Genomic DNA, 14,827 nt, shown 5'->3' with positions numbered 1-14,827 from the left:
CATGTCCACTGCTGTCCCCTGCAGGAGGGTCTTAACATTTTCTTGGCTGCCCATGTCCCTCAGCTCTGTCCACTCCCCCTTCCAGCTTGCCTGCCAGTCCTGAACACACTCCAGATGGCGCACAACCACTTAGAGACCGTGGAGGACATTCAGCATCTCAGGGAGTGTGCCAGACTCTGCGTCCTTGACCTTTCCCACAACAAGCTGAGCGACCCCAGGATCCTGAGCGTTCTTGAGAGCATGCCTGACTTGGTAAAAAACAAACAAAAAGCAGAAAGAAACATGCACACTGGAGACTTTCCTGGTGGCCCAGTGGTTGTGGCCCCGAGCTTCCAAGGCAGGGGCCTGGGTTCAGTCCCTGGTCAGGGAAGGTCCTGCACCCAGTGCGGAGTGGGGGTGGGGACACGCCCCCGGACACAAGTGTCGCCTTGTGTTCCGTAGGCAGCAAGTCTCTTTTTTTCTCCCCTCCCTTCCTCCCTCCCCTCTTCCTTTCTCCCTGCCTTCTGAACACCCATCACACTTTTCCCCTCTATTTTTAGCTGCTGTGTTTTAAATGGCAAATGCTGTGTCATTTCACCTACAATTTCAGTGTGTATTCCTGACAGATAACAACTTTTTAAAAAGCATCATTACAGTACTGTTATTATACCTAAAATAGTATCGGAATGACAGTTAATACCCAGTCTATGTTCAGTTTTCTCCATTTGCCTCAAGCATGTGTTTTGACCATTGGATTCAGTTCAGTTCAGTCGCTCAGTCGTGTCTGACTCTTTGCAACCCCACAGACCACAGCATGCCACGCTTCCCTGTCCATCACCAGCTCCAAACTCATGTCCATTGAGTCAGTGATGCCATCCAACCATCTCATCCTCTGTCGTCCCCTTCTCCTCCCACCTTCAATATTTCCCAGAATCAGGGTCTTTTCAAATGAGTCAGCTCTTCACATGAGGTGGACAAAGTGTTAGAGTTTCAGCTTCAACATCAGTCCCTCCAATGAACACCCAGGACTGATCTCCTTTAGGATGGACTGGTTGGATCTCCTTGCAGTCCAAGGGACTCTCAAGAGTCTTCTCCAACACCACAGTTTGAAAGCATCAATTCTTCAGCTCTCAGACTATTTTCTAGTCCAGCACTCACATCCATGCATGACCACTGGGAAAACCATAGCCTTGACTAGACGGATCTTTGTTGGCACACTGATGTCTCTGCTTTTTAATATGCTAGGTTACTCATAACTTTACTTCCAAGGAGTACTGCAGTCACCATCTGCAGTGATTTTGGAGCCCCCCAAAATAGTCTCTCACTGTTCCCACTGTGTCTCCATCTATTTGCCATAAAGTGATGGGACCGGATGCCATGATCTTAGTTTTCTAAATGTTGAGCTTTAAGACCATCAGATTTTACCAATCCAAACCAGACCCACACATTGTATTTGGATTATGGATCTCATCACAGCCCTTCCCGCTTGTCTCTTCCTCGCCCCCCCCACCCCCCTGCCAAGAATCTGCTGAAGAAACCGGGTCCCTCTGGATGTCAGCCACACCCTGGATTCAGTCAACTGCATCCTCCTGGTGTGGTCTAACGTGTTCTGCTGTCTCCAGTATCTCCTGTAAAATGATGATGGAGCCAGAGGCCTGGTCAGATCCAGGCTCAGAATATAACCCTGAGGTCCGCTGTGGCATCAGTAAGGGCAAGTGTAACACCTGGTTGCCTCTTGTTGTGACTTTAAGTGTCACTAGTGGGTTTGACTGCTGTCAGTCCGATCCAGCTTCAGTCTGATCCAGCACTTGGCCTCCCTTCCCCCGACTGTTCCAACAGCTCCCAGGCACACTGCCTCCCTGTGTGAGTTCATTAGCAGTCGCTCAGGGATCATATTCTAATTCTCTTATTCCTTCTGCCTTTCTTAGCGGTGATGCTTCCACAAAGAGCACTTTTGCTCATCAACAATTTACATCCCTAATATAAAGTGTATGCAGAAAACACTGGGATGAAGGCGTCTTTGGTTTTCTTTTTATGTATCAGTTTTCAGAGAAATGGATCCAGAACCTAGGGACCTCTAAAGATGACAGTGAAGGGTTTTTCTTTATCACTGTGGACAGATAGATTTAAAGATACAGTATTTGGAGTGACTTAACCTTTCTGTCATTTTAATTTGGGGTGCTTGAGTGCTCCCATCTTGTAGTCCATGGCAACCCCTGCAGGCAGCTCCTGTATCTTCTGGCCTCAACTCCAGCAGCCTGGGACAGTTTCCTTGCTTTTCAGTGTGTATGTGTTGTCATGTGTACTAAGAAAAAATAGTTTCCAAATAGCACACGAAAACCCTCAATTCATTGTTTCCTGCTTAGGGCCTGGGTAAGCAAGGGAAAAGTGAATCCATTTAAAAGAAAACAGTAAGGAAAGCATCAGTTCAGTCCAGTCACTCAGTCATGTCTGACTCTTTGTGACCCCATGGACTGCAGCACGCCAGGCCTCCCTATCCATCACCAACTCCAGGAGTTTACTCAAATTCATGTCCATTGAGTCAGTGATGCCATCCAACCATCTCATCCTCTGTCGTCCCCTTCTCCTCTTGCCTTCAATCTTTCCCAGCATCATGGTCCTTTCCAGTGAGTCAGTTCTTCACATCAGATGGCCAAAGTATTGGAGTTTCAGCTTTAGCCTCAGTCCTTCCAATGAATATTCAGGACTAATATCCTTTAGGATGGACTGGTTGGATCTCCTTGCAGTCAAAAGGAATCTCAAGAGTCTTCTCTAACACCACAGTTCAAAAGCATCAGTTCTTCGGCATCCAACCTTTTTTGTAGTCCAATTCTCACATCCATACATGACCACTGGAAAAACCATAGCTTTGACTAGATGGACCTTTGTTGGCAAAGTCACGTCTCTGGTTTTGAATATGCTATCTAGGTTGGTCATAACTTTTCTCCCAAAGAGCAAGCGTCTTTTAATTTCATGGCTGCAGTCACTATCTGCAGTGATTTTGGAGTCCCCCAAAATAAAGTCTGTCACTGTTTCCATTGTTTCCCCATCTATTTGCCATGAAGTGATGGGACCAGATGCCATGATCTTAGTTTTCTCAACGTTGAGTTTTAAGCCAATTTTCTCACTCTCCTCTTTCACTTTCATCAAGAGGCTCTTTAGTTCTTCTTCGCTCTCTGTCATAAAGGTGGTGTTATCCTCATATCTGAGGTTATTGATATTAGGAAAGCATAGTTCAGGAGTAATCTCCAGAGCAGACTGGCACCAAGAACTAGTTTAACATCCACATAGTCACCAGCGTATGGCATAATACACAGCTGAATAGTAATACTTTTCTGGGAGGCCTGGCTGTCATAACAAGGTACCAGGCTGGGTGTTTTAAACAAAAGAAATTTATTTTCTTATGATTCCGGAGACTAGAAATCCTAATTCAAGGTGTGGAGCAGGCTTGCTTTCTCCTGAGGCCTCTCTCCTTGGCGTGTAGACAGTCATCTTCTCCCCGAGTCCTCATGTGGCCTTCACAGCCTCTCTCCCAATCTCCTCTTTGTACAAGGACCTATGGGATCAGGGCTCACCCTAGAGACATCATTTAATCTTGATCACCTCTTCTAAGACCCTGTCTCTGAATGCAGTCACATTCTGAGGCGCTGGGGTTAGGATTGCAGCAGATGAGTTTGCTGCAGGCGTCTGTCTCGTGGTGGTTTTCTGGTGGGTTCTGCATTCTCCACACACATGTGCCCACCCCGGGGGGCACTGCTCCCCACACCCAGCCCTACAGGACAGGCCACTTGAACATGTGACAAGAACCATGATGGCCAGATGAGAATGAAGTTTGGAAAATGCTAAACTAACCAGTTCACAATATATTCATTTTCTCCAACAACAAAAAGCACTTTAGATATAAAAACCATTTCACCAGTTTAGGCAAACCCATTTTAAATGCTTCACCCACGTGTCACCTTGATGGATCCCCCCGCCCCCCGGAGAGGAGGTGACAGGATTTAAGGATGGGGAAACGGCACAGTGGCACTGCTCTGTCGCTGTCCCTCTCCTGGTCCCGGCTTGACATCCAGGAGACCTGTAAGCCTGGCAAGAAGGGGCTTTAGGGTAGCTGAGAGGGCACTCTGCATCCTGTCCCCTTGGTCACCGTCTCTTATCTGTCCAGCCACTGTGTGCATTTTCTTAAAATGGGTCCTGGCCGGGAAGGACAGAAAAGTGATCAATCAGAGATTAGTTCCAGTAAAAGAGATTGGGCGAGCAAAATCACCGCCCTAGGGAAAGGCTCCAGGAGGGTTTTCCAGCACTATTCTGGAAGGACAGTGAGAGTTCAAGTTCAAGTAGAAAAAGGGATACCTGATTCTCAGGATGGTTCTGATGGCATGCTGACGGCACAGGAACAGTGACAGCCCCGGCTTCTCTGAGACTGTCCTCAGGATTTCATGTCGACACTCCCTGTCTTTGTATTTCTTCTCAGCGCAACGTGCAAGGGATATGTTTTAACTGCATCTTTTTCTCAGTGCCTAATGAGGTTCTGCCTCTGTGCTTCCAGCGTGTCCTGAATCTGATGGGGAACCCGGTGATTAAGAACATCCCCAACTACCGAAGGACACTCACCGTCCGGCTAAAACACTTAACATACCTGGATGACAGACCAGTTTTTCCCAAGGACAGGTAAGGGAGCGAAAAGCCTTTTAATAACACTATGTAACAGTTGAGCATGCTCAACAGGTAAGTTTTTAAATTTTCTGATTTTTGAGCATTCCCACACCTCTGTTATATATTCCAGTGAGGTAAGTTTAATGGCTTACATGACTGTTTATAATAGGAAATTCCCTGTTTTGAGCACTTATTCCTGGATTTTTTTCATAATCCTTTGATAATTATCCTTCTATATGAAGTCTCTGATCCCATGGCTAGTTATTTCCTTAGGGTGGAATTCTGAGTTGTATTGCTGGATTAAAGACTGTAGTTTAAGACTTTTAAAAGGCACTTACAGTTTCTAGAATGTTTGTATCATTTATAACTTTCCCAGACACAGCCATGTTAAAAAAAAAATGTAGCCAGATTAATTGATGAGTGAAGATAGTACATCATTTGCATTTTCGGGTAACAGATGAGGTTCATCGTTTTTACCACCTTTGTTGGACATTTAAAGTTTCCTCCTCTGTGAGTATTGCATTCATGACCTCTTTCCAATTTCCTTTTGGGTAGATTTTTCTTATTGATTCATAAGTGATAATCGCTCAGTCGTTTCTGACTGTTTACGATCCGTGACTGTAGCCCTCCAGGCTCCTCTGTCCATGAGATTTCCCAGGCAAGAATACTGGAGTGGGTTGCCATTTCCTTCTCCAGGGGATCTTCCCAACCCAGGGATCAAACCTGGGTCTCCTGCATTGCAGGCAGAGGCTTTACCATGTGAGCCACCAGGAAAGCTCTGTTTCAGTAAGAGCTCTTTGCATATCAAGAATATTGAACCTGGGGCTGCCAAGTGTATCATCACTGCTTTGATCTGGGTTTTTTATTTACCTTTTGATTGAGGCTGCTATTCATTCCAGCTTAGAATAAAACCTCAGTAACTTGGATGGCCTGAAAGGAAGTGCAGTCTGAAGCTTGGAATTACCCAACATTTAAAAACACACTTGAACTCACAAATTTTAGTCAAACTAACACAAATTTCAAAGGGATAGCCTTCACACGGACCAGGTGAGACAGCCAGGATCCCTGCTTGTGCGCAGTCGGGCGGAGATGCTCCCAGCTCCCTGGCACTCAGTCCTGGGCATTAAGGCAGACAGCGGGCGTGCAGGGCCTGGGGGCGGACCGCAAAGCCCAGCTCTGCAGCTGCGGGTCCTATGCCCCTAGTCAAGCTTGCCAACCTCCTCAGCCTCAGGCTGTCTCCGGAAAGTGGAGACAAAACCGACCTGGAGGTCTTTGTGTGTATCTGTTAGTATCACGTAGGACTCAAGCAGGAGGGAACCAATGGGAGCTCTCGGCTGTCCCGGGGCGGGGCGGGAGGCCCGGCAGGGAATGCGATCTCCTGCTGCACCCTGGGGCAGCGCGACCAGCAGGAACGTGCAAGAGCTGGGCCCTTTGCAGGGAGAGCCCTGCCGTGGACGATATAGCAGGACTCCTCTTCAAAAGCTGGTTTCACTTGGGTTTGAAGCCTCATTTCAGCACTCTCCAGCTGTTCCGCACTGGGTCCTTGACCTTCTCTCAACCTGGGATGATCCTCACAGGTGTTTGTTCACCTGTCACCTTCTGAAGATCTCCATGACCAGCCACCTACCTAAGCCACACCTTTGCCTCTTCCATCTAGTGTCTCTTTAGCCTGATTTCTTTTTGTAGGACACATCTGCCTCTGACATACCTATTTCCTCTTTTAGAGTCTCTTTCCCCATAAAAGGGCAGGTCTAGTAGAGCAAGCCATGTCATCTCTTATGTTAACCTACTTATCTCTGGCCCCTAGAACAGTTTGCTCACTTCAAGTGTACAATTCAATGGTTTTTCAGTATATTCAGAGTTGTCCAACCACCCCCACAATCAATTCTAGAATATTTTTATCACTCCCCAAAGTAACCCTTACTTATTAGCAGTCATTCCCCAACCCACCTCTGACAGCCCCAACAACCACAAAGCTACTTTCTATCTCTGTGGATTAGACTGCTCTGGACATTGCATATGCTGTGTGTGCTGAGTGATGAGTCATGTTCAACTCTTTGCGATCCCACGGACTACAGCCCACCAGGCTTATCTGTCCATGGAATTTTTCAGGCAAGAGTATGGGAGTTGCCATTTCCTCCTCCAGGGCATCTGCCCAACTCGGGGATCAAACCCATGTCTCTTGTGTCTCCTGCACTGGCAGGCTCAGATCTACCGCTGAGCCGATATGGATTTGCCTACTCAGGACGTTTCATATAGATGAAGTCACACGATACGTGGTCTTTTGTGACTGGCTTCTTCCACTGAGCATATTTTTAAGGTTCACCCACATTGCAGCCTGCATCAGTAAAAGCTTCCAAAATAACACTGTGAAATAATCTCCCGTTTGGGAAGGCCACTTTTTATCAGTTGAGGGACATTAGGGTTGCTTCCACTATTTGGCTGTCGTGAACAGTGCTGCTATCAATATTTGTGTGCAGGTGTGTGTGTGTGTGTGTGTGTGTGTGCGTGTGTGTGCGTGCGTGCGGACATTTGTTCTCAACTCATTTGAGTAAATACTTGAGAGCATGATTGCTGGATTATACAGTAAGATGATCTTTGCTTTGAAATTGGCAAACTGTCTCGTGAGGTGGCTGCTCCATTTTGCATTCCCACCAGCCCTGAAGGAGCACTCCTGTCAACCCACATCCTCCCAGCCTTTGGTGTTGTCAGCGCTCTGGATTTTAGCCGTCCATTGGGTGTCAAGTGGTTAGGTTTGCACTCTCCTGATGTCACCCAACGATGAGCTTATTTTCTACCTAACTTCTTGGTGAGGGGTCCAGTTCTTTGGCCACTTTTAAAACACTTTGTATGTTTTAGATAACAAGCCATCTAGCAGTTAACTTTCTTCCGAGTGTTTTCTCCCGGTGCAGTTTCTTTTAACCTTTGCCCACCTTCGGGTTGTGTTGACTTTGTGTGAGCTGTAATAGGTCTTCATGTAGTCTAGATACAACCCCGTCAAGTATCTGATTTGCAGCTGTTTTCTCACTTTCTGTGGGTTCTTTTTTTTGCGGGATTCTTTACATGACACCCTTTTTAATTTTGGTGGAGTTCACTTTCTCTATTTTTTTTTTGCCTTTGTCACGCATGCTTTTGGCCTTAGAGCCACACGGGCTTTGCAAACCACTAGAACTTTCAAGACGAAACTGTGCCTGCGTTAGTGTGTCTCCTTACAGTCACATGCCCTCTGTGCCTTTAGTTTGATTTGGGGGGAAAAGAGCAAGTTTGGTCAGAGTATATGTTTTGGATTTACTGTTAACCCGTGACAGTTCAGACCAGCTCCCCCCGACCAACCCCTGACTTCTGAGGTCTGGGGTTTGTTTTTTGTTTTTAATCCTCCTAAACAGAGCTTGCGCAGAGGCCTGGGCCCGGGGAGGGTACGCGGCAGAGAAGGAGGAAAGACAGCAGTGGGAGATGAGAGAGCGGAAGAAGATCACAGACAGCATCGAGGCCCTGGCGGCCATCAGGCGCCAGGCAGAGGAGAGGAAGCGGCAGAGAGCGAGCCAGGAGCCAGGTGTGAGCCCGAGACACAAGAGGGCCCCCGAGCTGCACTGAGAGTCATCCTGGGGTGGGGGGCGAGGGCGGGAACGCTTTGCTCACAGGCCTACGGATCCGTCTGCCCTCGACCTCACTTGAGGACAGTGCTCAAGACACATTAATAAGTAAGAACCCTGTCCTCTTCCTACATGCAAGAGGAAAGAGTCAGGGGCTCTGTGTGTACCTTCTTTTTTTTTTTTTTTTTTTTTTGGCTTGCGGGATTTTAGTTCCCCTACCAGGGATCGAACCTGCACCCCCTGCAGTGGAAGCAAGGCGTCTTAACCACTGGACCACCAAGGAAGTCCTCCATGTGTACTTTTAAATGACAGTGTTTTTCACCTAATTATAAACTGTGACTACACTGCCCATAGAAAACATAGACAAGCAAGGGTCATCACAGAACTGCAGCAAGAACTGCTCAACGTTCAGTGTGAGCATTTCCTGGCTTTTCCCTATGAGTGTAGTGCATACTTTTTTTTTTAATAGAAGAAAGTGGCACAGATCTATTGCTTTCTGCCCACTCACATTCCCATAAAATAGACGTTCTCCTGCAGTATGCATTTCCCCCCCTTTTCCAGCGTTTAATTCGGACATGGTTCAAACAATGGTCAAATGAACACCTGTGGCATCTCCTCACGTCGGGTGTTGATTAACATTTTGGCGCACATGTGCGCACACACACGTTCCTGACCTGCTGACCTGCTGGAAAGCCAGAGCAAACATCGTGGCCCTAAGCCCAGTCCCTCGGCCCGCATCTCCTGAGAGCACCCGGTACAGTCTTCCAGGGGCCTGTGCGGGCACTGCACCTGCTGGGCATCCCCCCAGTGGCTGTGCAGCCTGTTTATCCAGCACCCTGGTGACCGCCCTGCCGCAGGTCCCCACTGCCCACCCTCGGCCTTTGCTGCGGGTCCTTCCTTGTCCTCCTAGGACCATCCCAGCTCACCCGTGGACTTGTGCTCAGGGGAGGAGCCCGCACCAGGTGCTGGGGATGTGGACACCGAAGTGGAAGGAGAGGAAGAGCCTCAGGAAAAGAAAGAAACGAGGCAGAAGATAGAGCAGTTTGTCAAGGAGAGCTTCGAGGCCAAGGATGAGCTGTTCCCGGAGAAGCCAGAAGAGCCGAGCCTCCTGGAGGAGCTGCCTCTGGATGTCGGGGAGCCGAAAGGGGTGCTCCCCACTGAGGCCCTGCCAGCGAGCCCCAGAGCTGCCTGGGCAGGTAGGTCGTCAAGGAAGCACAGGTGCATTATACCTGGGGCTGCTCCCAACTGGGGGCCCCGGACTGCCTTCCACCCTGACCAGTCGGTCTGTAAAGTGATGTACACATGCCACCTCACGACAGGACCACGAGCGGAGCCTGGACTGCGTCTCCAGCATCCGGTCCAGCGTGGTTCAAGGAAATGGGCAAGACACTAACAGTGTATTTTATCGAACCCAGAACACCTAAAATATGTCTTCTCAGGTGACGCAGTGGTAAAAAAAAAAAAAAAATCTGCCTGCCGGAGACGCCGGTTTGATCCCTGGGTTGGGAAAATCCCCTGGAGGAGGAAATGGCAACCCCCTCCAGTATTCTTGCCTGGAGAATCCCATGGACCAGAGGAGCCTGGCAGGCTACAGTCCATGGGGTCACAAAGAGTCAGACTCCAGTTAGCAACTGAGCACACACACCTAGAATGTAATTTAAATCAACATGAATTTATTCATGAGATAGTTTCCTCTTTTTGACACTAAGTTTTCTAAATCCACTTGCTTGTTTCATTCTAATTGGGTGCCCCACTGTGGCTCTTGAGTCAAACTGGGCTTAGTCAGCCCCCAAGGTGGACATGGACTGGCGTGACTTGAGCAGAGCGGGGCCACTCATCTCTGATGACCGAGGCTGGAGAGGAAGCAGTGGGCAGGAGCAGGAGGGGACTAGGGGGAAGAGAGGAGCCCCGTCTGGACCCCACATTCCCTGGGCAACTCTGCAAGGACGTCGCGGGTCTCCTTGACACTCTTGCAGCAGGAGGAGCTGTGAAACTTGCCCGCTGACGCCATGGCCTTTCTTTTCCTCACCTCCTAGTTCAAGCGATGATGCTTTTCCCAAGGTTCCTGCATGTTCTGCATAGCCTCTTGGCTGGAGCTTCCTTCTCCAGGTCGTAGAAGGAGGGTGCTCTCTCCCTTCCCTTCCCTTCCACACATAACCTTTTCCTCAGCTCTTGTCACAAGGGCTAGAGGTCTTCAGACCCGAGGGTTCTGTCCTTTCTCTTGGAATCCACCCTAAGCGCAATTGCCCATCTGACTGCCGGGTATGAAACAGACTCCAAGATTACTGTAACTCTGTTGTCCTTAGAATTGGCTCCCCAAACTGTGACCACTGAAAGTGCATCAGGCACAGAGCCCCATGGAGCTGAAAATCTGGAGGCCACAAGACTGGAGACGAAGGAGCAGCTCTTCATCGAAGTACGTAGCCCGTGCACCTGCAGAGAAGCACGCATGGCATAGCTGGTGTCGGTGTCTGATCAGACACAAACCTTCCGAATCCTGAGTTCAGTGGGGCCCGTAGGCTGGCCCACGTGGCCTCCCGTGGAGGTGCCACCCAGACCCAGCGCTCAGCATCTGCAGTCAGTAAGCTCTCCTGGGGGCGGGCGGTGGGGAATCCATGCCTGTGCACCTTCAAGACTGAGAGCACTGGCCAGACGAACCCCCTGAACTACGTCTACAAAACTCCTGATGCATTTCCCCACGAGAAGTTACCCTCTCAGCAGCTCCTTCTGGCCGTAGATGGAACTGCTGGGAAAGCTACACTTAATCAGCAGAGGCCTGCGTGCTTTGGGGACAGCTGCCCATCTTCCTGGCCTGGCCTGCATCCTGTCCCCCAGGGCCGATTCAGGGGTGCCGCCTGACCTTGGGCCCGATCACATCCTTGGGAATGGCCCTCCTCCCTGCAGCCTGTCCACTCTGATGACAGCCTTCCACGCTGTGCCCACGAGAATGCATCCCTGGGGATATGCTCGTTTGGCACGACCCCCAGGAACTGTGCTTTAGGGGGTTGAGTAGGGGCTGGTCCCCCCATCTTTAGGTTTACACCCTACTTCCCCAGAGGACAGCCGCCTCTCTGCCCACAAGTGAGCTCCTTCCATTCAGACTGTGTTGCGTGGCTTTGCCTGCCCTCTGCCCGCTTCCTTCACAAACTGCTACACTCGTGTTTCACTCCCAACTTTACAATTTCACGTGGCTCAGAGAGGTCCAACTGAGCAGTCAGCATTCAGCATGGCGTTTCCAGTTTTCTGAGTGGGTCTAATATAGATATAACAAAAGTGGGTACTTCAGCCCTAACGTGTGAGAACCAACCATATACAGGACCTCGATGCTACGCTAACACTGACTGTTCTTCCTTTTTGTCCGGCACCACTTTAAATACCTCTTGTATCAACTGATTTAACCCTTCCAGTAACTCTTAAGAGGTAGGTTATCATCCCCATTTTACAGATGGGGAAACTGAGAAACAGAGTAGAGCACCTTGCCCAAGGCTACACAGCCAGACAATGGTGGAGCAGCAACAGCAACCCAGGCAGTCTGGCTCTGGAGTCCAGGCATCTGACTGCCTCACATGCAGGTTGGGGTGCTACAGATGAAGATATCCCAAGACACAGAACAGAAAAGTGCTGCCTCCCTACCCCAGTTTTGGGAAAGGTTCGAAAGAGACTCACTTTGTGCCAGGCAGGGTCCTTGGGACCCTATTTGTACGTAAGAGGTACAATTCCCCCCAGATGAACTGGGTGATACCAAAGTGGAGAACGAGGTGGAAATTTCTGAAACACGTCACACCTTACAAAGCTCTTTCACTGACCAGGTCCAGGAACCTGGAGTGGCCACTGGCACCTGGAGTGTTACCTGGACTGCGTGTGCTGCCTGGACACGCGGCTCGAGTGGCCACGTGCATGTGTGTACATGTGGCTCCAGTGTGCACGAGTGTGCTGCGTGCACACAGGGCTCAAGTGTCTTGGTTGCTCCGTGGGCCCCTCCACACTCTGTGGTTGGTTGGTGGGGTGGCCTCGTCTCATCCGAGCACTGGATGCTGAGAGTGCACCCTCCCGCTGACCAGGGTCACTTCCTCTTCCAGGACCTGCCTGACTTGGAAGACGTGAATGCCGGCGAATCTCTGGGCGACCGGGATAGGGTGAGCTCACCTGCGTCCCTGCATTTCCACTTCCCTCCTCTTCTCCCAGCCCCGTGGATGACCAAGTATCGGGGAGTCACAGGCCCTGCCTGATGCCTCACACACCTGGGACCTTTACCTCAGCCTCAGGAAAGGTTTACTGCTGCTCCCTTCTCTGAGGTTCTACAATTAGCCACTTGGGGGGTTTTTTGGGAACAGATCTTCAATCACTGATTTTTAATAACCATGTACTGTACATCAGTACCTGGACGTTTTCCTGTCCTTGACGTTTCTATGTGTTCATCAAGCGAATGCCGGTAAGACAGTGATACACAGGCAGGGAAAGGAGAGAGCAGGGAGGAGAGGGCAGGGGCTTGACATGGATGTCTCCTGAGGTGACCTGATCCTCCCCCCAACATTACCAGAGCCCCTCGGGGCCTGAAGGAGAGAGAGAAGTCTGGGGCGTAATCTCAGGGCGGGAGCCAGTGATCACAGCAAGGACACAGACACAGAACCCAGTTCTTTGGGGGCCTGACCACCAACGCAGGGCTAGGTAGCCGGTGCAGGCGCAGCCCACCAGGAGCCCAGGCTCACAGATGCCTGGTTCAGGACCCAGGTCGGGGCTGGTCCAGCAGGAGCAGAGAAGGTGGGCCCGTGCCCCATGGAGACCCAAGGGAGGAGGGGGCGCCAGTGGAGACCTGGCCGCAGGGCTCACGACCACCTCAGGGTCAGTGCTGTGTTCCCCGAGGGCTGTCCTGGTGTGGTGCCAGAGTGTGACGGGCAGAAACGCAGAATTAGCAGCATGCACTTTAGGGATGCTACTGTGAAAACAGCATGGCTCAACATGTCTTTTCCTTTTAACAGGAGCAGTGCTTTCCAAAGATTACAGCTGTCTCGAGCCTGAACGACGCCAGCGAGCCTGACGTGGACGACATCTCACTCCTAGCGCTGGAAAACACATCCTCGGACACACTTTCCAGTATATTTGCAGTCCCCAAGGATACCTCCTGGAGGGTGGAGACTGAGATGCCCTTCACAGACATACTTAAAGTGGCACCAGAGAGGGACCCGGAAACCCAAAGGAGAGCGAGCGAGGTCCCTCGCCCGCTGATTCAGGAGCTGGGTGATGACGAGGAGCCCTCAGGACTGCCACCCCTGCCCCCAGTCTGCAAGGGGGAAGCCGTGCCTGCCCCATGCACTGAGGATGGCGATGGGGACCTGCTTCCAGCCCCCGCTCCAGGTAATGTCCCCTGACCTTAAAGGTCACAGGGGCCAAAAGCTTCTCGGTGGGGAAACAGACAGTGGACCACCCAAGCCCAGAGCAGTGGCCACCTGGGCCTTTGTCGTCAGGATCCCATGTTCTCAGTGGTGGTGGCGGGTCATTCACAGCCTCTCCAGAGACTGCGGAGGCCGCTAGAGCGTGTTCCCACCTGGGCGACTTGCAGCATTACTGGCCAGGGAGCTGAGAAGCTGCCAGGCTGCCCCCTTCCCCCACCACCTCCAGGCTCGGCCCTTCCCGATCAAGGAAGGAGGGGACCAGTGACACCACAGTCTCATCACATGGGATGAGACCAGGGCAGCAGCTGGCCCAAGGGTGGTGCTGCGCACATGGATGCCCAGAATGGCACAGGTGACACGCCAGCTGGGAAGGGAGTTGCAGCAGGTGCGGGCAGCACCCACAGTGCCCAGTGGGCAGGGCAGGAGAAGCCACTCGCCACACACCACCCGGCCCACCAGCCTGGGGGCTTGTGCCCATGACTAGAGAGAGGCACCACTGGGGCGGCTGGTTAGTGCCTGATACTCACAAGCACACGGGGGTAGCTCCGTGTTCGAGACTATGCTCCCCCACTGCGAACCCAACACGGGGAGCCCTTGGCACAGACAATCCCCGCTCTGACCCACGCTGCGTGGCCATCTCGAGGCCGGCACACGGGAAGGGGTGAGGGCTGACCACACTTCCCCACAACACTGAGCCACCCCTTGCCTAACTCTGTAGGAAACAGCCCTGAGAAGGATCAAGTCCAATCTGAGGTGAAGCCCGTGGAGCGCCTGCGGTCGGAGGCAGAAGACCGGGAGGACATTGAATTTGGCCTGGACTGAGCCTCTGCTCTTGTACCAGCGGGCACGGGCCCAGGCCTGACCCCCCAGCAGGGGCGGGTCACCCTTTCGCTCGGGCTCCCCTTCCCTTCCGAGCTGTGGTTGCCGAGGGCGTGGGCCCCGGTTCCCTTCTCCCGCAGACACAGCCTCGTGCTCCCCGCGCTGCAAGCCTCTCACAAGCCAGGTCACTTGCAGTAGAAACCATGTCACAGTATAAACATTTCAGCATCCATGTGGGCCCTTGTATTACTGGATTATCTAACATCTGGGTGAGTCACAGGTCATTCACTCCATTAGGTACTGAGACAAGAACCATTCCATTCTTCTGAGAAGAAACCCAGGTCCCGTCCCGAGGCCTGTGCCATTCCCAGGGGTGGGGTGGGGTGG

General features: G+C 51.2%; 1 protein-coding gene across 1 annotated transcript in view; it reads left to right on the top strand.

Annotated features, from left to right (window-relative positions):
- The window catches only part of DNAAF1 (dynein axonemal assembly factor 1), a 24,797-nt gene extending 10,131 nt beyond the window's left edge, over positions 1-14,666 (top strand). The window contains exons 5-12 of the mRNA XM_040253996.1: positions 86-252; positions 4,529-4,650; positions 8,022-8,188; positions 9,173-9,424; positions 10,535-10,644; positions 12,308-12,364; positions 13,208-13,583; positions 14,340-14,666. Coding sequence (XP_040109930.1) covers positions 86-252; positions 4,529-4,650; positions 8,022-8,188; positions 9,173-9,424; positions 10,535-10,644; positions 12,308-12,364; positions 13,208-13,583; positions 14,340-14,443 — 1,355 coding nt within the window. The 3' untranslated portion in view covers positions 14,444-14,666. The remainder of the gene's footprint in view (positions 1-85; positions 253-4,528; positions 4,651-8,021; positions 8,189-9,172; positions 9,425-10,534; positions 10,645-12,307; positions 12,365-13,207; positions 13,584-14,339) is intronic.
- The last annotated feature ends 161 nt before the right edge of the window (positions 14,667-14,827 follow it).

This window comes from Oryx dammah, unplaced genomic scaffold (assembly GCF_014754425.2).
Source record: "Oryx dammah isolate SB20612 unplaced genomic scaffold, SCBI_Odam_1.1 HiC_scaffold_13, whole genome shotgun sequence".
Lineage (NCBI taxonomy): Eukaryota > Metazoa > Chordata > Mammalia > Artiodactyla > Bovidae > Oryx > Oryx dammah.
The sequence above is the reverse complement of the archived record's forward strand: the minus strand, read 5'-3'. Positions and strand labels throughout refer to the sequence as shown.